At 40.3% G+C, this 26,095-nt stretch overlaps 1 protein-coding gene across 10 annotated transcripts in view; it reads right to left on the bottom strand.

Annotated features, from left to right (window-relative positions):
• Nucleotides 1-15: 15 nt before the first annotated feature.
• MTM1 (myotubularin 1) overlaps nucleotides 16-26,095 on the bottom strand; it is a 47,570-nt gene continuing 21,490 nt past the window's right edge. For 7 of the 10 annotated variants that reach the window (XM_056491781.1, XM_056491782.1, XM_056491779.1 and 4 more), the window contains 9 exons: nucleotides 17,751-17,834; nucleotides 16,467-16,616; nucleotides 14,873-15,061; nucleotides 11,618-11,803; nucleotides 10,383-10,589; nucleotides 6,812-6,904; nucleotides 5,886-5,999; nucleotides 5,399-5,575; nucleotides 16-3,161 (listed from right to left, as the gene is read on the bottom strand). In XM_056491781.1, the coding sequence (XP_056347756.1) occupies nucleotides 2,994-3,161; nucleotides 5,399-5,575; nucleotides 5,886-5,999; nucleotides 6,812-6,904; nucleotides 10,383-10,589; nucleotides 11,618-11,803; nucleotides 14,873-15,061; nucleotides 16,467-16,616; nucleotides 17,751-17,834 (1,368 nt within the window). In that variant the 3' untranslated portion in view covers nucleotides 16-2,993. The remainder of the gene's footprint in view (nucleotides 3,162-5,398; nucleotides 5,576-5,885; nucleotides 6,000-6,811; nucleotides 6,905-10,382; nucleotides 10,590-11,617; nucleotides 11,804-14,872; nucleotides 15,062-16,466; nucleotides 16,617-17,750; nucleotides 17,835-26,095) is intronic. The other 3 variants (XM_056491785.1, XM_056491786.1, XM_056491784.1) reach the window with 1 other exon arrangement.

Below are 26,095 nucleotides of genomic sequence, written 5' to 3'. Positions count from 1 at the left end.
GTTGGAGGCAGAGTCTTCAGCACTGACATCTTTATTTTCCCCTCCCCGCACATACACGGCAGATGGATGATGTTCACTGCCCTCCCCTTGACCCAACGCCTGACACACAGGGTCTGGCTCCAGAGCAGTCCCGCGGTATCCAAGGAGAGCGGCCGACACGGTTAGTGAAGGAAGCGGTAGTACTGAGGCGATCCTGCGCTATTACAGATCATGTTTTCTCATGCATGACATAATGCTCGCTGCGACAAAACACCTGAACTCAAGGCAGAGGTTAACAATACATCAGAAGGAGGCAGCACACAAGTCATGTCTTGGGTACAGCCGTAACAGTGATGGTGGGGGGAAGGGTAAGGCATGGGCAAATAATGAAGGCATTCAACAAATAACCTCTCTACGTAACTAACAGACACCCAGCACAAAACCTAGCTTGTTCTCCTCATGTCCATGGAAGGAAGAATACAAAAACCTAAACTAACATTCCAAGACTGACATTTCCTATGGGATACTGGGCATTCATTGCTGGTGATGTTGATACCGCAGCTCTGCTTTTTCACCCCTCCTAGAAAAGGCACTCAACACCTGCAAATCTCATCTCCACGACCTCAGAAGCTTCCCCAGGTGTGCTTCTGGCAGGCAACAGGCTACAGTGCGCACACAGAACAGAAGATCTGTGCAGAACAACAGCCCAGAGCACCCAGTTACAGGGAAGGAGAGAGATGCTCTGTTAGCATTGGTAAATTGCATGTCTACATTGACAAGTAGTATTTTCCAGAACATACTAGATTAAAATCACCCTTATCTTGGTCTCATATGTAAAAACAATTAAAACACTTATCTGCTGACTTGAAAAATTCCAAGCCTGCATAGAGCCATGTTAGATCTTCAAAGAGAAATTCAGCTGAAGAGAAATAGGAACAAAGTAATATGCAATGAAGTAAGTGCAAAAAGATCCTTTCCATTATATTACACTCTCCCAAATGTAATAGGTTATCATGTAGTGTTTACAAAGTAAAAACTATTAGATTTTCAGAACTTTTTCACACCGCTCAGAGACATCACCACTATGTTAAACTCAAATACAGAAACTTTAAATATTCTAATAAAAATAGCATTTTTTAATAAACCACAAGTAAGTAGAAGGCAAATATACCAGAGTATGCATAGCTTTCAAAATGTAATATATATATCATGAACAACTGAGTATCCTTCTTCATTCATCTGTTGTAATGAATCTTACCTTAACAAGTCAATATTGGGGGACAACATCGTTATTTTGGATACACACACTGGAGAGCACAGATGGGAGAATGAAATTTTGAGGACAAAAGTAATATAATTCTGCATATTTAGAACACACATGCTGTAAGCCCTGAACTTCCCTGAAAATATATTGCAACTCAGTGCATATACTGAATTAAATCCAGAGGTGGTATAATTTTATTCCTTTGAAAAAATACTGTTTTAAATATTCAATGTCCTCTAAACTTTGATTTATTTTATGGAACTATACTTTTAAATTTAGTTTTCATATGCAAAATATTTACACTTTTATAAACTTGCAGAATTTCTCATAAACTATATTATATACACTCACACAAAATTTATATATAATCCTGTTATATCTTGCAGATCAAAACTCACCACACATGTACAATAATTTACAATGACAGAAGCCTCAAGCATCAAAATATTTCCTTTAAAATATCAATATTAGAGTCCTTTACACATTCAAATTTGCAGTATTTCCTGGATTGCCTGAATATCATTGAACTTCTCAGAATATGCAAAATTTTAATTAAATATCAAGAGCAAAGTTTGTGCTGTGGTAAGAAATGCTTGCAACTATTTAAAAAAATACCTGAAAGGAACACATTAAGGATTTACAAAAATATTCTGAAAGGTAGGCTTGAAATCAGAGCTCACTTGAATGTTCAATATAAGTGCACATACTATATGCAAATCTTGGATACCAAAGCCCCTTAAAATACTTTAGAATAAATTTGTTGAACAGGAGTTAAATTAAGCAGTAAAGTATAATGTACAAGTCTTCAAAATTATTTATAACTAAGAATTTTTGTCTACTTTGGTATGAAAGCTCCTTTAAACAGGCACATTTATTTTTAGAAGACAAACAGAAGCTTTGATAGTATGGCTATTGCTGGATATTTAAGCAATGTCTCTGTGCTTCTGTTTCTAATTATATAAACCTTCTTTTCGAAACATTTAATTCTGTATTAATCCAAAGAACCAATACTGCCCACAGTGATAATTTGTACTGTACTTTAGTGCTGAACAGCTAGCCCGAACAGAACTTCCTAGAATCCAGTACAACTTTCATTTGTTTTTCTTTTTAAATAAAATAAATTTACAATAAAAAAGTTTCTTTTGCTATCTACTGAGCTATTTGAATTTTTTATTTAGAAGCATATCAGTGAAATGCCTTCCATATTTCTGTTTATTTTAAAAAAGGAAAATTTGGAATTCTCGGGTAATCAAAGTTTCAAAACTTCTCTCTGACATCTTGCAATAGAATTTATCTTTCTCTCATGAACTCCATGAATGTATTCCTAACAGGAATACAGACATACCTAATTTTATAAAATGTGAGTATTCCTGTTGCCATTATTGTGTTTATTCACGACATGCAAGACTGAGTATGAATTTCCTTACAGAAACTTGACCTAAAATGTAATAAATTAAAGCATTCTTACAAAAACAATAAATCAATTTAATTTCAATTGTACCAGACCTACCAAAGTAATTCTTAAAGCCCTCTATAGCTATGAGTTGATTCATGTTCCCAGTCCACAGGTTGTGAAAGGCACGTAATCGAAGGGTTGGGTTTGCTTTGAAGTCCTTCTCAAATGAAGACAGTCTAAAATAATTTGTGTTAGGGCAGTCTAGTGTAAGGCATTAGAATATTCCTCTTTATGCTATAGATCTATGTTAAGCACCACTTGCTATTACAGTATAGAAAGAAGCCAGTATTTTCTTCAAAAATGTGTTTGTACTTGGGATACCATTTGTGAGGGAGATGTTGATGAGGCTGATGAATTGGATATCTTAGAATTATTTGTGATCTGAAGCTCTTCAAGTCTCCTGATATAATCATCACGCAATGCAAGGAGCTCCATGTAACGCTGCTCCACGGGGTTTGGCTGCTAGGAAGAGATCCATGTTAGTCTTAGCACTTCACTCCAACTACTTGTACACAGGCTACTAGAGTATCCAGAGCTTCTTAGCAGGTGTAGCAAGTCATAGCTAAACAGAAATACTCATTGCTGTAACCTGAGAGCTTCTGCCTTCCAGCTGTCTCCCACAAAGTCAATCTTTGCACAAAATAGTTTTGTTGTAACTCAGTAAAATCAGCCACCACTTCCTGAAGCATAAGGATTTTATTTTTTTGTTATCTAATATTGTGTGGAAGACAGTTACTTGTATACATTGACCAAAGCTTTTTTCTTGACTTACCAAAAGACTTTAGAATCCAGAAGCCAAGCATCTCAACATCTTCCCTAAAACAGTGTTTAGCCAGATTACTTTAGCTACACTGATCAGATTAAGATCTATGTCTTCAGCATAAATAACTTACTGATGAAATATACTTGAGTTTTTAATAGTAAATTTGCAACTTAGTGTAAATAAGTGAAATGAATTTTATTAGTGAATTCTCTAAGTAAATTTGCACATGTTTAAAATCAACTGCTCTAGCTTTCAGGAGATTACTCAGAAAGAGCCTTTTAACTGTTTCCACTTTCAGTTTAACTTCATTTTCAGATTAATAAAACAAATGGAAAAGAACTATTACAAATGTCCAAAGCAGAGAGTGAGCCTAAAATTACCTTTGGCTGAATATACCTGTCTAGAAGTTGTTGCTGTTTCACAGTTAACTGCCTGTAATTCAAAGCTATCAACAGTAGAGTTTCATCAGCAAATGGTTCAACACCTTCCCAGTTCAAAACCAGTTCAACCAGCATTCTGAGATGCACCACTCACTAGCCACCATATGAGGATCATGATGAATGCTGAGGAAACTATGGAAGCTGGATCAGTTCTAAATATAAGTACTAAGATGACTAGTGGTGTAGGATAATAGTTTTGCTAGCAGAACATACTTCTAAGGAATGGCACAAAGAAAGGTCATAAAAAATAGCTCAGGCCACATATTCATTATTCAGTTGCTTAAATGAGATGAAGCATAAATTTCATGAGTAGAAAAAAAAAAAGTTGCATTTTGTGTATAAAAATGGTGAAAATGATGGATCAGTAGTAGCAGCATGAAATAACATCACTTGGGTTTGCATTTATAAGGAGAAACTGCTGCCAAAATGGCAAAAACTGCTCCTGAATAATGGCAAACTGCATTTTTAAGTAGATCTACAGCTAATTTGCATGTCTTATAATCCTTTATTTTCTAAATGAATCTTTATATTCACCATTTGTAAAACACCCTCATCTTTCACAACAAGCAACAAAAGCTTAAAAACCAGAACTTCCAATTCCAATAGGCAATGTACTTGTAAAAGGCTATAGCAAAATGCCAGGCTTTCCTGAAGCCTTTAAAGCACTGTAAATAATACAGGAGATTGGCTGTGGGAAAGGAAGTATATTGCTTGAAAACTACTGACTCATTCCAAGGGCTGGACTGTGAAGATTGCTTCTATCAAACAAATTGTTCCTCTGTCTTCTCCTACTCAAATCTCCACAAGCTAAAATGACAAAAAAGTCTCTGTACACAATCTTTATGTGCTACATGGCTGAGATTTCCAGCAGGATTGTAACAAACACTGAGTGTCCATATGGATTAGAACCACAGATCTGAACTACGTGTCATCTGATAAATGCTTTTCTGGACTTCCTGTCTGATCCACTTGTATGATTTTCAGTGATAGCTTTCATCCAGAGTGTAAACAATGCTGGGTCATCAGTGTTACATAAAAAAATTAAATCTTACCATCAATATATATAGATTGGAAAGAAAAAGGACTCAATAGGTCATTTCATTTGTAAATCGTTTCATACCCTCACTCAGCAGGAGAAAAAGGAGAAAAACCAAGTAAATGCAACTGTATGTTGCTAATTCCCCAACTCTACTGGGATCAGCAAGCCCCATTTCTAAGCACTGTCATTCAGGATTTAGTAGCATCAAATGGCCTTAGACATGTGTCCAAGAAAAAGGGCTAGAAAGAGCTCAAGAATGATTTGCTAATAAACAGGAAAAGAAGTTCAATGAGCTAAGAGAGAACTAAACAATTGCTTTCACTTTTTTCTCCATCTTTATGAATATAACACTAAAAACCTGAACAGATTACAGGTATTGCACTGCACGTCAGTTATGACAAAATTCTATTTCCAATGTCTAACAGCATTTTTTGTATGTTATAGAGAATTTACTTACTTGTTGCCGAATCCTTGGGTTCCACCTGATGTAGTAATTGACCCAGAGCTCTAAATGCCGCATGCTGGCTACTGGATAGAGTGCTCGATTTACCTCTTTACTATAAAAAGGATTGGTGTATTTAGATTTTTCACTGTTTATGAAAGACCATAATGATAACGTTTTCTCAGTCACTTTCTAAAATGAAATAAAAATAAAAACATAATATAATATGAACATAATATAATCAAGAAATCCATCATTGAAAACATTGTTACAGTCTAAAATTTGGTTTACTTCGAAGCATGATACATTACTGTATTAGAAATATTCCAAACCCAGTGCTTGACAAGTATTTTAGTGACTGCATGGCACTACTGTATAAGAAAAAAGCAGGTTCAAAATCACTGTCTGCAAGGACTATAACCAGACACAATCCAACCAAAAATATTGCAATCACCTAGAGTAAAGACAGCAGTGCAATGACACAATCAGAGCCTTGACTAACCTCTTTTTCTCTGAGAAACTCGCTGTTGTACAAGAAAGTTCCAAATCGGCAGCTGTACAAGTGATCCAGGATTGTAATCAGGAACTGCTCATTGAATTCAAAGGCCGTAGGAAACTAAAACCAGGAAATACAAACTCATTGTTTACATGGGAAACACAGGCACATGTTCCTGAAGGTAAAGTTTACAAGCGTGGATATACCTACAAATAATTCTAAGATAATACTTTCATACACTTTATAGCAAACTCAGTGTTCCACTGGCCCATGCTGTTCTACTTTCTGAAACTAGCCACTGAAAAAAAATCTCAAAATGTTCTACCTACTTTTAATTTATAAAAAGAATAAAGTACAGAATGGTTACACATACACTTATACTAGCAAGACAGAATAAGACAATGCACTCTTACAGTGCAGCACCAAACAGGAAAATAAAGGTCCTGAACCTTAACCCTAAATGGACTAAGTTCAATGCTTTGTTTCATTACTTACTGACATTAAAATGTTTAAATCACAACAGGACTCAAAAGCTCCCTAGCTTCCTTTTTAAGCATTGACAAAACATGTGTCCCTGCAGTTCAAGGGACAGCTTCATAAAATGGTCAAACAAAACAGCAGACCCCATTAAGACAGCTGGGAGCAATTCCTGTAAAAGCGTTCTGCTGGGTATGAAATATCACTCAGTATGTGTCTGAGAATCCTGTATCCAGGAACATCAGCTGTACCTGTACAGCCAGTGCCATGTCCAGCAACATAACCACAGCCTGTATATCACTTTCAAAAAAGAAAATACACTCTTTTTCACTACAGGTCAGAGCAGAGGGGTATGCTGTCCTCTTCAAAGACTTTTTTCAAAAAAAATAAAGACGTAGAGTTTTAATTCAGTAAACTCTTCACACTGTTACCTTCTGAAGAACAAGACAACATACCTGTTTAGACATCTGCCACACACAATCAATAAACTGGAGAAAGATGGGTGATCTGTCTGCATCAGCATGGTTTTTATCACCATGGCCTATTCTCTGAAATGAAGCAAAGCAGGCTCCTGGTAACTGAAACATGCTATTTTATGGCAACAGACATGGTTTCTTATTTTGTACTAGAGGACTAATTCTTCTGCAATAACGCAACTCACTGTTATAATTTCAAAATTAGTTACTGCACCAAGAAGGAGAGATTACGATACAGAGAAATACTGCAAAGCTGCTATAAAGATGTCTGAAAAAATTCCGAACTGATAACCGGTCCTGTTATATAAACCTGCTGATTATTAGACAAGCAGAACTATTGAAGCATCAACAGTTAGGAAGTTATCAACAGAATATGTCTTGATTATTTGACTTAAAAAATAATCAAGACATACTCTGAACTAAATTTACATGGTAAGTCTGTCAAAAGCCAAGTTGCATGCTTTGTCATCCATTTTATTGTAACCTACTGCAGAACCTAGATAATGAAATTATCCACACTATCTTCTCTTTCTCCTCCACTCTTGAACCTTAACATTCACACTGAGGGAGCAAGCAAACGTGAACAAGATCAAAGAAAGTTCATGTTCCTGACACAAAATTAACAGACTGCTAAAAGTTTGGGTAAGCCCCTTATTACGAGGTGCCCAAAGTAACAATCAAAGGAATTTGCCCCACAAACAATGCTTCCTTTTTGCATTTGATAGCTGAGAACAGGTAAGAGATTCAGGGAAAAAGAGTTTCTATTCATTCCATAATTCCATTTGCATGTACTTGATGGAGGAGACAAAAGAAAAGCAGGTATTTTGAGCTAAGATGTTGTCTACCTGCCTGTAAGATAGCAAACTTAATGCCTCAAGGACATGAAAAATCATAAGACCATTAGGACAGTACTCTGTACAATGGCTTGCAACATAGTTTAAAATAATAGAATTGAATGGGAGGAAATAGAGGGAGATGAGGGATGCAGCTGAATCAGACAACAGTAACAAATGACTAGAAAAGGGCTTTAAAGAAGAAAACCAAACTGGCTTCCTTGCTCTTCAGTTTTCATGTTTTGAAATACTTGTTATCCATTAAGAGTCATATATGTTTAATAAGGAGTGAAAGTCTGCCCACTTTCACTATAGTTAGCAGTTTCAGAATGTCTATCTTCCATTTATAATTATGTCTCATATTTGAATGCATAATTAGAATTAAATTCTACATAAGCAAATTTATCATTTGCAGAGTGCACTAAATTCAGCATACATATAAAAGGAAACTTATTGCTTACCTCATTTGATATAAAACATGGAGAGGAACTATTAAGTAGTCTACTATTTGGTTATTTGATATTAAATGATCCAAATTGAAACCCTGGTATCATAAAAAACATGAAGCTTGTGCCAACCCAGACAATATAAGTAACACTCTACTCTTCAACTCTCTACTAAGGGGAAAATGAAACAACAATGTTTTCAGAGATGAGGTTCAGGAACTGCTCTAACTGCACTAAGAGTCTAGTTCTTACTCTTCAAAGTCACAATTCTATCAAGTAATTATCAAGCTAAAACAGAGTATGAATGATCAAAATATTTTACGATTGCATTATAATTTTATCATAGAATAGTTAAGGCCTTTGAGATCATGGAGTCCAGCACTCACAAGTCTACCACTAAGGCATATCCCCAAGCAACACATCCCATGTCTTTTAAATCTCTCCAGGGATGGCGACTCCATCACTTCTACAGAACTCCAGAAAAGACTAACATTCACTATAAGCTAAATAGCCCATCAAATAAAAATTTACAGTACTCCCAAGGAAGAGTGGCTTCAACCATTTCCAAAGATTACTACTTGACTGAGCAAGTTGGGAAAATAGCATTTTAAGCAAAAGGAATTACTTAAATCATTCTTATTCTTGCTACACTGTCAGACATAAATTCGCTCATGACTGAGTGAATCATCTGGAAGGGATGCCAAGTCCTGCCTCGCTATTTGGAAAAAAACATCTGTTGAGGGAGAACAAAATCTTTGATTACCCAACTAAAATGAATGGTTTAACAAAAATAAATATAGATTATTTGAACTTATTAATAATGATGAAGAACAGCAAGCTCTGTGTTAAACCATAGCACATGTTTGACTACACATCTCCTAGCTATATAATCTAATTTTATCTGCATCCTGACTCTTTAACTTTTTAAAGTACAAAATAAAATGAGAATAAAAAGTCGAGCCACTGGCTTCACATTTTCCAGTGGCTGTACCAAGACAGAATACTTAAAGATTTATAAAACATATCACTTCTAAAAGACCACAAGTAAGCACACAAAAAACCAGACTACATTAGCTATCACTCCCAGCACCCAAAATACAAATGTCTTAAGCCTCAAAACACCTTTAGAATGTCAGATCAAAAACTGCCACTGCCTAAAGCACATGTAAATAGTGAGTATGATTTATGATTTTTTATTTATACTGAGTAGTTATACATGGATTTCCAAATGACTGAAACACTCTTACACATTTGCAAATGTAAAATGGTCATGAAACATATACATAGGTATATTTTTCCATTTCTTGTTTTTTTCCAGATTTCCTGTTTTCCAAATTATAGTAATATTAACGTCTTTAGAATATTCCATTAGGGACAAAATACCCACACAAGTAGCTTCTACTAAAGATGTAGAAACTTCTTAAGAATTACAAGGTTCAGCACCAACAAGCAACACTGTGGTAATGTTTATAGTAAGTAACAGCATAATCTCCCCGGCAACCTAATCTAGTCCTCCAGGTTCCTCACACAGATTTCCTGGTTAAATGGTTAGCTGCCACATTTATAAAAAGTTCCACTAAGACGTTGAAAAGTTTTCTAGCACAAACAAAATGAACAGGGTCCATTCCAACTCAGACCATTCTGTGAATTTTCTGTGAAAATTATTCAAAAACCTATGAAATATTAAAGACTTGCTATGGAAGCAACTACTTAACCTTCTGAGCTTCTAACCTTCTGCCCAGAAGACAACTGAATAGAAGTAAAGCCAGCATTACCAGTGACAGCCTCTTGGGAGCTATTATAACAAGTTTAGAATATTTGGGAATCAGAACACAAAATATCGTTTAGAAGGCACTGGCCAGACTCATTTGTCTGCTTCTTGTGACAGTCAAAACAGCCGAAAGAAAGAGTGATGGAGAACCTCGTGTCTCAGCTTTATCTTATCTTTAGCTGCAGAATTTGAAAGGACACAATTTTTCTGCCTCCTTACTTTCTTTGCTCAATAACCACAGTGACCCTAGCAATTCTATGCTTTTAAAAGGATGTAAAGAACAAAATATGAGTTCTCAGAAAAAGAATAGCAAGAAAAGTATTAATCAAACAAGTCCAAACCCAAAAGTTCTGCTCAGTTTACCTGGAAATGTTTTAAATCTAAATTCAAAAATAATGAAAGGAATTTTCAAACCCTGATGCAAACTGAGCAATTTAACACTGGAAGCTTTTCAAAAAGTTAGTAACGCACAGTCTTTGCAATTATCTTCTAATTCTTACCGATGCAAACTTGTGTCCAAAGCTTATCCACTCTTTTTGCACCAGAACTTCAAAGCCTTCAATGGTTCTGTAGTAGCTGTCCAGCATGAGCATGGCCAGGGAGGTAAGCTGAGCTGTGCGGTCCCAGCCGTCACTGCAGTGAACCAGCACCGAGCTCCGGCCTGATGACACCTTATCTGCCACCTGAATGGCTCCTGTCAGAACAAGCTGGCAAGGAGCAACACACACCAAACAAACAGCACAACTTATTTCTGGTCAAATAATAACACTAAGTTGATTTCTTTGCATGTGAATTAATGCTGTATCCATTAAAAGACCTGGAAAAAGCACTGGAGTTAATTGGAAAAGAATTTTCTAGGCGATCAAGTGAATTTCTTGCATAAAAATAGAGAAAGAGATTGGTTCCCTAATCTCTTACTAAGATCAAATTCATGTCACAGCAAATTCTTAAAAAACAGAGCAGAAAACAGTAACCTTGATAAACCAAAGAACATAAGCTTCTTTTTCAAAGACACAGGGAATTTACCATAGGATATAATCTCTTAAAATTCAGTGTTATTTAATTTGACTCCTTTCTTTGAACTAAATGACTGAATTATCTCAGTTATTGGAAAAATGAGCTTGCACCCTTTTAATATACTTATTTTCCAAATATTAAATTAAGATTAAAATTTTATTAAGTAGGATTCATTACATAATACTCTAATTACTTTTGCACAGCTGTACTTGAGGCAAAAGATTCAAAGGTCAACTAGCAAGAACACTGGTGAATTACCAGCTTAAGTATTTTATCTGTGCTACCAGATGAAAACTACAAAAGTTACAAATAAATTTAAAAAATTTATTTACAAAACCATAATTCACAAGATAAAAATCACATACACACTGCCAAATGAAGTATTTACTAATATGTCACAATGACAGTCAACTGCAGGTCTGTATTGCAAGAAACCCAAAAAAAAAATCAGTTCTTATGTAAAGCAAATCAGACTAAGAATGCATTCTTCTGCCAAGCAACCAACTTGAGGCAGGCAACAAACATTCAACTTCACCTACCATTGCTTAGTTATGAGTCTCATAACATACTCTAAGATTAGTTAGCAAAAAAAGGCCAACATTCAGGGATGTTGTTTTTATAGTTCAAGTAATTTTATGTATTTCAAAGCTTAGCAAAGAAAGCAAGTATGATATAACAGATTCGGACAAACATTTTTCAAACAATCAAGGAAAATTACCTTTATATGTTCTAACCAATGGGTTGATTCCAGACTTGACAACCAGTGTGATTCTTCCACATTAGGATAAACAATGTCCTTCAGCTTCTTCAAAGATTCCCGCATGACATGAATATTATGAATGTCCAAGAAGAAAAGTTCTGCATTGGGATATGCATCTTCACCTTCATATCCCCCACCCGTTGCCTACAAACAAGAGATCTGAAATTAAGTTTAGTCATATAAGCACTCTTTTCAACAGAGCGAGAGGAATGAATCTCATTTGACATAGAAATAGACAAAAGTGATAAAATGTTTGGCCAAATACATTTAAATTTAAGAGTTCAGTTACTTTAATTTAAAAATTATGTTCGACAATCTTAGACTCTGTCTTTAAGAAGTAAATTAGCAATAACATTAAAGTTTACTTTAACTTTTCTAAAACTAAATTTTAGTGCTGAAGACTGAACATATATTTAAACTGTTAAGATATTAAAGAGCCACATAAGTAAAAAGTCTGTTCTGCTGCTGCTCTTTCAAAGCATCTCAACACCACCTCTGTAGAGGATATGCCTGGTCATAAAAGGAAGCAGAAAACCCACAAGTATTTAAAGGCACAAGGCCACCGATGAAGACTTTCCAAAGATAAGCATGAAATCATTTGGGTTGGAAAAGACCTTTAAGATCATTGAATCCAACCATTAAAAATCCAGTAGTGCCAAGTCCACCACTAAACCACTCCCCTAAGCATCACATCTTTTAAATACTTCCAGGAACAGTGATTCAACCACCTCCCTAGACAGCCTTTCCACAAATAAAATTTTCCTGATACCTAATTTTAACCTCCCCTGGCTCAACTTGAGGCTTTTTCCTCTTGTCCCATCACTTGTTACTTGGGAGACGAGACCGACCCCCCACCTGGCTGCAATCTCCTTTCAGGCAGGTTGCATAAAGTGATAAGGTCCCCCCCGAGCCTCCTTTTCTCCAGACTAAACACCACCAGCTCCCTCAAGCTCAGAGATTGCAGCATTTCCTGCAGACAGCAAAAACATGCCATAAATTTGGATAAATAAATTTTGCCTTTATATGTCATTGCAGCCACCAGCTATACATCAGAGAGCCTAAAACACTCTGTAGCCTTTCCCCATGAGTACCACCTATACTTCTGTACAGCAGTACAGTATCTCTATTCTGTGCTCTCTGTCCCTCTTCTCAGATGTGAGGTTGTTATCAGAACTGCCAGGCTATGCAGTTAAAGAAGCAATGAGTGTATTTTCCTTTGAGCATTACGAAGTCTTCATGAGGAATGATTCTAATTTCAGCATCAGGGCTGCTGCAATTCCTGACTGCGTCTTGACCTATGTACAAGGAACACAGGAATGCGTGAGTAGCACAGCCCAAGACTTTGCTTAGACAAACCTTCATAGCTGTTCACAAAATATTTTCAGTGCTGATCAACACTGATTCGCACTTCTTATGTCATTCTCCCACAGATCCTGAAATGTACCCTACTGTGTCTACTGCTCTGATTGAGCATTTCATATTTAGATGTATGAAGAGTTAAATAAAACATGTACATATCAAATTTGTCTATAAGACATTACCTTAAATTTTTCTGCAGTTCTTGGAGAAACTCAATTTTTTACCCCATTTGCTCCAAAGATATAATTGACAATCTTTTCACAAGGCAAACAGAAAGATTACATGTTTTGCTCACCCATAAAACTTCAGTGCGTGGAGGATAATGGGATTTGTACAGACAAATGCAAGCAACTGAGGCAGACCCTCAAAATACAAACCATCAGGTTAAAACAGCCCCTAGGATAGAGTCTCTGAAAGAATGCCTACTATACACACATAGTAACAAAGCTTAACAAACTACATTCTGTATTATAAAGAAGAAGACTGTACAGGTACAAGTACATGCACCTAACTTGCACAGAGCAAACTACCAGCGTTATTGTCCCCTTTGAATTATTATTGTTATTCTTGAAAGCAACTTAACAAATGTTACACAGAAACCTCTAAGATGCAAACAAGTTCTACCATTTCACGCTTCTTTCAGCACAAACACTGAAGAGGGCTAGTTTCACTAAACCGGTGCTTGTTTTGTTCCACAAAACTATTCGGAAACTAGAATTCCTTCTCTCCAGATAAGCACACTTATCATTTCACTCAGGTCTCAAATACTCTTGAGGTCAGCTCTCATGCTCTTTGCTGTGCACACACACCTACTCTAGTAAGTACTGAAAAGCACATTCCCTTCATTTGTGTTTGAAGTTCCATGACTAAGGAACTATCCCCAGGCATGGCACATTCTCTTATGACAAAAGCATTAAACTTGTCTCCTGCACCACCGCTCCCTAACATAGTTTTTGCATATAAAGATGGAGTACATCCATGCCTACTGCACTCCATGCCAAAAACAACAGTGACACAGTGTACTGGCATTATCTAAGCTTGCCTAAATAATCTAATCCTCAACAGAGCTGAGGGGGAAGCAGAGGAGAAATCAATCCACAGGCACACCTTTTCTTCCTAAAAGCTTGGAGAAGATGATTTTTCTACATCTCTTCCAGATCTGATCCCGTTTAGGTTTTCATAGATAAAGAAACAGTCACCTTACTCCATGAGAACACTTCCTGTTAGTACCAACTACAAGCACCTGGGGAAGATCAATAGGTACCAAGGTATCCAAGATCATACCCATACTGCTGTTTAGAGTGCAAGCACCCAAATTAACTTATTTATCACATTCTCTTTATTTGATGGATGCCAGGGTAGGTCTGAAGTAGTCCATGTAATTGTTAGGAAGACCCAAACTAAGGATGCCTGTCAGTGGGGTTGGGTTTATGCACACATCCTTTCTAGGATGGAATTTTCCCAGAGAATCTGAAAATTGCACAGAGGTGGTCTGTCATCCTAGCAGGGGACATGCTCTACAGCCCAGCCTACACCTACTCCTGTAGCTGTACACTTTCCTAGTGCAAAGTGGAGTCATGCCCAACACGCCCTGGAGTCGCACACTAAGATCTGTGCTTGGTTGAGAACACACACAGAAAAGCGTTATCTGGAAATCCACATATGGTCCTGAAACTCTGCTTAGGGACCTACTTTAGACACTCATGTCCTTTTATGGCCTTGAGCCTCAGTAGTTGAATGTGTGAATTTATCTATATTAAGATTACTACTATTCCCCAAAACCTCTGCACAGATTCAAAGTAAGTCTCCTCCCTCATTCCCTTCAAAAATAAGACATGAGAAGCATCTATTTACCTTGTTTGCAACTGCATTGACATTGGGCCTTGCATCATAGATGGTCAGTTTGGAGATCTGCCCGTTGGCCTCCCTGATGATATCAAGGTATCTTTCATCATCTTTATTCCGCTTGCCACTCATTCCAACCAGGGGCTGACTGCAGCGCATTATTACAGCTTGGGTTTCTGGATGAATCCATGAGAGAACCTGGTCACATGGCAAGCACACAGCAGAAGATACTCATTTTATCAAAATATCTTAACTTAAAGCTATATTCTTTAAAATACACAGTATGAAAATAAACACCTTTCTTTTTATTTCTTCAAAATACAATCCCTTGACATCTCAAGAGCTTCTGGTCTCATAAAATTTAATAATTATCTTCAAAAGTGTTCTCTTACATATTTAATGTTTACTGAAATCATAGTTACCTATATAATCAAATGTATTTAAATATTTTCCTATAAATATTAAGTTACACAAATGATCCTGAAAAGTAAACCAATAACAAACACAGCAATCTCTGCTGAAACTAAAAAAACAACTCAGGAGAATGGACTCATTGTAGAAAAAGTGACTGAGATGCTCCAATTCTACAAGAACAACTTTTTCCTTTTTTTTAGATAAGGAAGTTGAACCTTTTTGCAGTATCTTGAATGTTTTCTCTTCTCTTTAAAGCGTATTTTGTTCCTCAGCCCTCTTTAGGAGGGCTGGAGCAGAACACATGCAGTCTGTGTTGTTCTGAACCGGAGGACTTGCTACAAAAGACAGTGAACTGCCCAGGGAACAGATTGCAGTGCCAGAGATTAAAGATAAGGAAAAAAACCAAGAAGTAGGCAAAAAAAATGCAAATTCATTGTTGAAAAATATTAAGAAACAGTATTCTCACCCACTCGGTAAGTTGTGGAGTGAAAGAAGATCAGAGTTCAAGCAAAAAAAACCCCAAAAATCCAATCCTCAGAAGGTCAGAAACAAGATCTGCCAGTGGAGGGGGGGTGAGTGAGGATGAGTGGCTATCTCTTGAACAAGAATGAAATTACTATTTTAAATTACTACTTTAATAAAATCACTATTACTATTACTCTCACTGTACAGGCATACCAAAAGGCCTGTCATGAATTTCGAGGTGACAGGAATGACACCGCTAGGTTATTAGAACTATACATTACACATATTACATATTACACATATACATTACATATTCTATATACATTATATATTATACAGATGTGTGTGTATATACAGTAAATTTGTAATTATAAACCTAGTCTGTCAGTAAATACGAGATCTAATAAATATTTGCCATATTGAGCTGTACATCTGTTTGAAACTGAGATTCAAGGCAGCTTTCTGATACAGCACATCTTCCAAGTATGCAAAAGGGAAATACCACTTAAAACAAGTACTGAGATAGAAATTAGTATTTTCTATAGTGCTGTAAAGAGCTGATACAAAAAAAATTCTGTTACCTCACAGATTTTTCATTACAGAAATGCAAGAAGTCAAATGGGTTTAAAAAAAAAATCCTCTGCATTGTGTTCAGCAAGAAGCTGTTTGGATGCAACTTAAAACTAGCCACACCATCAGGCAAGTTCCATCACCTAATACTCACCGGGATTCTATTTCGGGACCTAAAAGCAGCAACTTTCTTGAGATCATCATCTGTTGCATTGTACGGCACCACCAAGAGCGATGGGTACGTGTCACACAGCCCGTAATGCTCATTAATGAAAGTCACTCGCCACCGTTCATTAGGCAGCCCCTAAAATATAACATGAAGTTATTCAATGTACTTTTGGTTGAACAAGTACTAATTCCGCTCCTGAATTTTACATGATATTATGGCCACATGGCAACAATTTAACTAAGTACTATTTCAAAGCAATAGAAGCAAAAAAGATTACAAGACCACACAAACCAGCTCATTGCAGATGGATTCACAGCCTTAAACAGCTGAAGAGCCATCTCATACCCATATGCACACAATTCTAGCCTTATAGTAAGTTTCAAAACAATGACTGAAACTAAGAGATGTATTTCTTTAACTGCGGGATTGAGGAAAGAAAATTACCTTCTCTGCTTCCCTGAAGTTTTACTTTTCCACCTTCCCTGGTGAAGAGAGACTGTGAGGGAGGAAGTCTCACTATAACCTTTCTTCCCTGTAGCCTGATACTATTGTCAAGTTGAAAGTTAAGATTCAGGGTAAGTTTCTTATTGGGAAAGAACAACAACTAGTTGTACTTTGCCCAGTAAGGCATTTCCAGGAGACATACTCGTAAGTTCTCCACACAGTGGGGTTGTGTGGGTGTTTGTATTTCACCTTTTTTGGGCCTCAGGCTCCCAAACCATGAATCAAAAAAAAACTATGAAGGGTAAAAAAAAAATGAAGGAAATTCTCATTCTTTGCTATTTAATTTTTTTAATGTCTTACTTTAATTATCTAACAGACATTTAAAAATGAAATATCATCCTATTTCATTGATATTTTCCCAAGATCACATAAAGAGCAAGGAAGAATACTGATAAGACATCCAGAATTTCTGTAAAGCAATACTGTTTCTAAAACAAGCTGCTTTATTTTCCCCCACTTCAATTTGGTAAGAACAAATGCAATCTATGTTTAGGACACTACAGTTACATATTTGGCACATTCTCCCCACCTGTGCTCACTTATGAGTGGTACATTGTAAGAGGCATCAATAACTTCCTTCAAAGAGCAAAGATCACCTTCCTGGGCATTCTCGGTTTTTTTAAAGGCTCAAGTGTTTTATTTCTTTTCTTTACTTTTCTTCATGTTGAAATTTCATCCTCTCCCAACAGCTGATAAAAGAAATATACAAACATGCAAGCTGGAAGATGTGCAAGCACCAGGCAATGGCAACTGTAAATAACTCACCTGTCTCCTGTATTCAGACATTGGGTTGTAAACCATCCATCCATTTTCAGAAAATTTTTCCTCATTCACAAAGGCGAAAAAAAGCTGTAAGATATAAAAGAAGCTTATTAACACCAATCTCTGACTGCAAATGGCAAATATGAGTGCTCATCATCAGTTATACCCTAATGCTTGCTACAAAATAGGACTGACTGCTCCATGCCAGCCCCACTCTCTCCATTTATATTTGGTATGTGCAAGACTCTGAAGCAAAGAGCAACAAGTAAAAAAAATACATATCTTGTAATGAAAAGAATGAAAATATAACAACAGTTACAAGGTAACAAAATAGATTGGAATAGAAATTATAAAGGTGTTGGGGGCTGAGTGTTTTCCTATTGCTGTGTCAATTTAAAGAATTTTTCCCATTATCATGCCAATGGAGCTGGCCGGTTACACCCCGGATCTTTGATGACTCTGGACAAAAGGGGTAGGTGGGACTGGCTTGGAGAGGGGCTCTCGTGCTTCCGGAGGGGACTCGTGTTTCCGGGAAGCTTGGAGGAGGAGCCCCCGGTCTTGGAGCCACGCGGCCGAAGGCAGGAGAGCCAGACCCTCTGCGATCACCTGCCCTGCATCTGCCCTGCTCCAGCCTCCTGCCTCTGCAGACACAGTGAATCACCCGAACACCAACGGTGAGCGAGGAGCTGCCCGCTCCAGCCTGTTCCTACCCGAGACCAGCGCAGCCGCTGCCGCCCACTCCTGCCTCCACTCCCACTGAGAGAGAGCGTGCCCACCACTAAAGAAAGGACTGGAACCGAGTAATCTGTTCTGCTTTGTTAGTAATTTTAACAGCTGCTATTGTTTCTGCTGGTACAGTTAGATATATTAGTAAAAGAGCTGTTATTCCTACCCCCTTATCTCTGCCTCAGAGTCCTTGATTCAAACGTTATAATATTTGGGGGCAGTGGAATTCAGGTCTCTGTTTCAAAGGAAAACTTCTGCCTTTCTTGGCAGACACCTGTCCTTCAAACCAGGACAGATTTTGGCGCCCAACGTGGGGCCCGAGAGCATTAAGAGGAGAGTTAAAACAGGAGTAACAGCTCTCTTGAGTGGCAACATGCTATCCGGTTTAATCTGGTTTGGGCTCCATGTGGCCACAGATACCTCTCTCCCATTTGCAAGCCCTTTTTTGAATATGGGCCCTCTCACCAAAGTTACTGTAGCTATTATCCGATTAGTTTGGTGGATTGATTATGTCAGGAATTCATGGTTTTCTAATTTTCTCTGGGAAGTGGCCACATGGATCCAGAGCTATCGTACTCTAACGGCGTGTTTCTGGGGTTATTTCAATAATACTTACTGTGTACTTACTGTGGAGTAATGACTGCAAGGGAAATTTTCTCCCAACCCATCACCCAGTTTTTTGAGGCTACCCCACCAGTTTTCAAGGATTTCAGATCTGTTTTAATTGCTAGTGTTATTTTACAGTGGTTGGCATTGCTGATAGGCCTGCTCTACTTAGCATTCAGAAACAAGGGAATATTGGCTTGGTTAACAACCCTGATACCTACCCCAGGGACTATGGATATTGCCCCAGAGTCTGCCCTTGCCCCAGAGACTAGGGATGTTGCCCCAGAGTCTGCCCCTGCCCCAGGGACTAGAGATGTTGCCCCAGAGTCTGCCCCTGCCCCAGAGACCAGGGATGTTGTCCCAGAACATGACTCTGCTCCGGGGACTAGGGATGCTGCCCCAGAGCCTGATGCTGCCCCACAGCCCACTGCAGAAATGAACCACCCAGAGTGGGTGGGGGCTCTAGTGAAGGATATTGTCAAGATGTTGAAGGAGCACTTTTCTTCAGCTGGTGAGAAACCCTCCCCCTGCCCTAAAGAGGGAGAGTCAGATGTTGCTGCAGTGGAACCCGTAGATGTTGTATCTGTTCAGGTTCCAGCCGGATCACAGGGGCAGCCACAGCCAGCAGCAGTTGCCCCTGTGGAAACTAGAAAATCTAAGATTAAAATGAGGCACCTAGATAATGGGGATCAGCCAGGAGGGTCCTCACAACCAGCAAGGGAGCCAGAGGCTGAGATTGTCACCGAGTCCCTCTCATACGATAGTCTCCGTAACCTGCGTAAAGACATTGCACAGCAGGACCGTGAGCCTTTTACAACTTGGTTACTCCGGGTCTGGGACCTTACGGGAACAGGTGTGCAACTGGATGGAACTGAGGCCAGGAATTTGGGATCCTTGGCCCAGGATTCAGTTGTGGACCAGATATTCATAAGGGAGCAAGGCCTCCTTTCCCTCTGGGACCGGCTTTTAATGAGTGTGAGAGTGAAGTTTGTCCACAAAGAGAGAATGCAGGAGTACCACCGTAGAATGCGCTGGAAGACTCTCGAGGAAGGGATCCAGCAGCTGAGAGAAGTGGCAGTATTAGAGGTACTCTTTGGGAGGGATGGACAGCATGACAATGATCCTGACAAGGTCAGGTGCTCAGGGCAGATGCTATGGAATCTGGCAAACCTGGGGCCATCTCAATATACCACCTTCATTGCAATGATCAACGCTGATAACCACCAAGACACAGTGGGCTCTGTTGCCAACAGACTCAGAAATTTTGAGAATATGATGAATGGCCCAATGCAGGCCAATGTCTCTGCCGTGGCCAGGGACCTCCAAGAGGTCAAAGACAGGATGGAGGAGATGAGGTAGGAGATAAGAAAGATCAGTGCAGCACCAGTGCGAGTCATAGGCCCCAAATCTAGAACCCAACGCGCCCCAGCTAGGGAGAGAGGGTACACCCCACGAGCTGACCTGTGGTTTTTCCTGCGAGATCATGGAGAAGACATGGGAAAATGGGATGGGAAACCCACTTCTGTCCTGGCAGCACGGGTGCGTCGGCTCAGGGAGGGAAATGCTAACCGAGGAAACCGCACTAAAATGAAGTTAGCCTCAACCTCCCATGGTAAAGGTGCAGGGTATCACAGAAGGGAGGATGATCTGTCAGATCCTCTGGAAGGAACCTCCACTATGTATGCCCAGGAAAGAAATAATAACCAGGCCTAGAGGGGCCCTGCCTCTAGCCAGGGAGAGGCATGGGATGACAGAGAGTATTGGACAGTGTAGGTGCGATGGCCTGGCACATCAAAGCCACAGGAACATAGAGTACTAGTTGATACTGGTTCACAATGCACCCTGATACCATCAGAACATGTGGGGAAGGTACCTGTTTCTATTGTTGGGGTGACGGGGGGATTACAGGAATACACTTTGCTGGAAGCTGAGATTAGCCTGACAGGGAAGGGGTGGCAGAAACATCCTATTGTAACTGGCCCAGGGGCACCACGTATTCTAGGCATAGACTTCCTCAGGAATGGCTACTACAAAGACCCAAAGGGGTTCAGGTGGGCTTTTGGAATAGCTGCTGTAGCAACAGAGAGCATTAAGCAGTTGAACACTTTGCCTGGACTATCAGAAAACCCATCTGCAGTGGGGCTCCTGAAAGTGACAGAGCAACAGGTACCAATTGCCACCATGACAGTGCACCGCCGGCAGTACCGGACTAATCGAGATGCTGTGATCCCCATCCACAAGATGATCCGTGAGCTGGAGAGCCAAGGGGTGGTCAGCAAAGCCCACTCACCCTTCAACAGCCCCATCTGGCCTGTGCGCAAATCTGATGGAGAATGGAGACTGACTGTGGACTATCGTGCCTTGAATGAAGTGACTCCACCGCTGAGCACTGCCGTGCCGGACATGCTGGAGCTGCAGTACGAGCTGGAGTCCAAGGCAGCAAGGCGGTATGCCACCATTGACATTGCCAATGCATTTTTCTCCATTCCTTTGGCAGCAGAATGCAGACCTCGGTTTGCTTTCACCTGGAGAGGTGTGCAGTACACCTGGAACTGACTGCCCCAGGGGTAGAAACACAGCCCCACCATCTGCCACGGACTGATCCAGGCTGCACTGGAAAAGGGTGAGGCTCCAGAACATTTGCAGTACATCATGACATCATTGCTTGGGGGAACACGGCAGTGGAGGTATTTGAGAAGGGAGAGAAGATCATCCAGATTTTGCTGGGATCCGGTTTCGCCATTAAAAAGAGCAAAGTCAAAGGACCTGCCCGAGAGATCCAGTTCCTGGGAGTGAAGTGGCAAGATGGACGGTGCCAGATCGCCACTGAGGTCATCAATAAGATCACTGCAATGTCTCCACCAACAACCAAGAAGGAAACACAAGCTTTCCTAGGTGCCATAGGCTTTTAGAGAATGCACATCCCTGAGTACAGCCAGATTGTGAGCCCTCTCTACCTGGCTACCCTCAAGAAGAACAATTTCCACTGGGGCCCTGAACAGCAGCAAGCCTTCCCCCAGATCAAGCAGGAGATAGCTTATGCCGTAGCCCTTGGCCCAGTCAGGACAGGAACAGAAGTAAAGAACGTGCTCTACTCTGCAGCCGGGAACCATGGTCTGTCCTGGAGCCTTTGGCAGAAGGTGCCTGGTGAGACCCGAGGCCGACCCCTGGGATTCTGGAGCCGAAGTTACAAAGGGTCTGAAGCCAATTACACTCCCACAGAGAAGGAAATCCTGGCTGCCTATGAAGGAGTTCAAGCTGCCTCAGAGGTGATTGGAACGGAAGCACAGCTTCTCCTGGCACCCCAACTGCCAGTGCTGGGGTGAATGTTCAAAGGAAAGGCTCCCTCTACCCACCACACCACCGACGCCACATGGAGCAAGTGGATTGCCCTCATCACGCAGCGCGCCCGGATTGGCAACCCAAATCGCCCTGGGATTTTGGAGATAATTACAAACTGGCCAGAAGGTGAAGATTTTGGTCTCGCTGACGAAGAGGAGCAGAAGCAAGTGACCCGGGCAGAAGAAGCCCCACCATACAACCAACTGCCAGCAGATGAAAAATGCTACGCCCTTTTCACCGACGGTTCCTGTCGCATTGTGGGGATGAACCAGAAGTGGAAAGCAGCCGTATGGAGCCCCACCGCACGACAGGTTGCACAAGCTACCGAAGGAGAAGGTGGATCAAGTCAACTTGCTGAGCTCAAAGCTGTTCAGCTGGCCTTGGACATTGCTGAGAGAAAGAAATGGCCAAAGCTCTACCTTTACACTGACTCCTGGATGGTAGCCAATGCTCTGTGGGGGTGGCTGGAGAGGTGGAAAAAGGCTGACTGGCAACGTAGAGAAAAACCAATCTGGGCTGCTGATGAGTGGAAAGACATTGCCACTTGGGTAGAGAAGCTACCCGTGAAAGTCCGTCATGTGGATGCCCATATTCCCAAGAGTCGGGCTAATGAAGAACACCGGCATAACGAGCAGGTAGATCAGGCTGCACAGATAGAGGTCTCAAAGATAGACTTAGATTGGGAACACATGGGAGAATTGTTCCTAGCTCGATGGGCCCACGATGCCTCAGGTCATCAGGGCAGAGATGCCACCTACAAGTGGGCACGAGACCGAGGGGTGGATCTAACCATGGACAGCATCTCTCAGGTTATCCATGACTGTGAGATGTGCGCTGCCATCAAGCAAGGCAAGTGGGTGAAGCCCCTCTAGTATGTGGGGCGGTGGTCCAAGTACAAGTACGGAGAGGCCTGGCAGATTGATTATATCACACTACCTCAGACCCACCAAGGCAAGTGCTACGTGCTGACCATGGTGGAAGCCACCACCGGGTGGTTGGAGACCTACCCTGTGCTTCATGCCACTGCTCGGAACACCATCCTGGGCCTGGAAAAGCAAGTCCTCTGGAGGCATGGTATCCCTGAGAGAGTTGAGTCAGACAATGGGACTCATTTCAAAAATAGCCTTATAAGCACCTGGGTTAGAGAACATGGCATTGAGTGTGGTGTATCATGTTCCCTACCATGCACCAGCAGCTGGGAAAGTCGAACGGTGCAATGGCCTGCTTAAAACCACCTTAAAGGCACTTGGTGGGGGGACTCTCAAAAACTGGGAGATCAATCTACCAAAGGCCACATGGTTAGTGAATACCCGAGGTTCCACTAACCGAGCAGGCCCTGCCCAATCTGAGCCCCTGGGAAAACACCAGATGGAGATAAGGTCCCAGTGGTACACCTGAGAGGCATGTTAGGAAAAACTGTTTGGGTGAACTCTCCCTACAGCAAAGACAATCCTGTTTGTGGGGTGGTTTTCGCTCAAGGACCAGGTTGCACTTGGTGGGTGATGCTAAAGGATGGAAAGACCCGATGCGTACCCCAAGGAGACCTTGTTCTAGGGTGAACTATCTATGATACTGTGCCTGTAACTGCATGTATGTATATGACATAAAAGTTTTACTTTGATGTAGCATGTTGGCATGGGAAAAATTCGGGGTGGATAATGTTGGGGTTGAGTGTTTTCCTATTAGTGTGTCAATTTAAAGAATTTTTCCCATTATCATACCAATGGAGCTGGCCGGTTACACCCCGGATCTTCGATGACTCTGGACAAAAGGGGTAGGTGGGATCGGCTTGGAGAGGGGCTCTCGTGCTTCCGGAAGGGACTCGTGTTTCCGGGAAGCTTGGAGGAGGAGCCCCCGGTCTTGGAGCCACGCGGCCGAAGGCAGGAGAGCCAGACCCTCTGCGATCACCTGCCCTGCATCTGCCCTGCTCCAGCCTCCTGCCTCTGCAGACACAGCGAATCACCCGAACACCAACGGTGAGCGAGGAGCTGCCCGCTCCAGCCTGTTCCTACCCGAGACCAGCGCAGCCGCTGCCGCCCCCTCCTGCCTCCGCTCCCGCTGAGAGCATGCCCACCACTAAAGAAAGGACTGGAACCGAGTTATCTGTTCTGTTTTGTTAGTAATTTTAACAACTGCTGTTGTTTCTGCTTGTACAGTTAGATATATTAGTAAAAGAGCTGTTATTCCTACCCCCTTATCTCTGCCTCAGAGTCCTTGATTCAAACGTTATAATATTTGAGGGGAGTGGAATTCAGGTCTCTGTTTCAAAGGAAAATTTCTGCCTTTCTTGGCAGACACCTGTCCTTCAAACCAGGACAAAAGGTTAACTGATTGGTTTTTTTCTTTTTTACTGTCTGGAGGTTGAAATGTTTTAGAATGGTTTACTTCCCATATTTCACATTATCACTAAATAAACTACTGTCTTCTCACCAAATTTCTCCAATAGGCACAGCTTCAATTACAACATACAACACTAGATGCTAAATTCGAAGAGGAAAAAGGTTTTAATTGCTATTCATTGCCATCAGGAAGCAGCTGCCTTTCTGCATCCCCTCCCCAGCTGATACTTACTAAGAAATCCCAATTACTGTAAAACTCCATGAAAGTGAAAAAGTTGCCATTGAAAATGAAATTCTTAGCTGCTTACATTACTTCTTGCTTTGTTGCTTGCTCTCACAATTAATTTTTACAGCACAGCACCCTTACTGAGGATTCCAGTAAGTTCATCATATCTTTTACCTTCCTTCTCCTTCCAACAAATTTCAAGTGGGTTCTATTACCTAACTAAGCCCCTTCTCCTCCCTTGGTTTGTTTCTATAGTTTTTGATGAAAGCAAAAGTAACATTTATGTTAAGAATCTTCCTCATTGAGAAAACTGATTTTGGTGGGCTACAAACTCTTCAGATACCAAAAGGAGGATGAAACAAAATTGTTTCAAATAAAAACACACCACCACTACAAAAAAAAAAACTAAACAAAACAAACCCAAAAACCTCCCCCCCAAAAAAAACAAAAAAAACCCAAAAAAAAACCAAAAACAAACAAACAAACAAACAAACAAAAAAAACCCACAAACCAAAAAACTCCAAAAAAACCACACAGAAGAGAATATGTTGTCCTGAGCCAATTGAGCAACAGCATACAGAGCAGAAACACTCCAGAGCCCATCATAACTCATCCGTAAAAAAAACAGCTTAAAGTCTCCTAGCTATTCAAAAACATTAAAAGGAGAAACTGAATGCTAAATTGATCATCCCACACATGCAGAAAACCCAGTAAGCAAGAAAAAAACTGCAACCATGGAGGCAGCTTTTAATCTTAGGAAGGCTCCAGGCTTCTGCTCAGCCCAATACAGTACACCGCTTTTAACACAGAACAGCTCGTATCAAAACACAAAACTGAATCCCCCACAAAAGGAGAAGTTTTTCCTCATGTAGTTCAAGTAAATAAATACTTTAAAACGATGTTACTGCTCACTCAAGATGCTTTATCTCACTAGTTTTACAAACCAGAATTCTAAATTAAATCACTATTCTAGAGCAAGTGCACTCATTGGCAAGTTTGCAGAAGTAAACAATGCATTCCCTGGTTTTGTTTTCTGAATGTCTTTACCATTTTTAAAGGGGTAGACCTTCATGCAAGTAAACATTGCAAATTTTTTTGACTAAGTAAAC

Source organism: Oenanthe melanoleuca, chromosome 4A, assembly GCF_029582105.1.
Source record: "Oenanthe melanoleuca isolate GR-GAL-2019-014 chromosome 4A, OMel1.0, whole genome shotgun sequence".
NCBI classification, from domain to species: domain Eukaryota; kingdom Metazoa; phylum Chordata; class Aves; order Passeriformes; family Muscicapidae; genus Oenanthe; species Oenanthe melanoleuca.
This window is presented reverse-complemented; position numbering and strand designations above follow the sequence as displayed.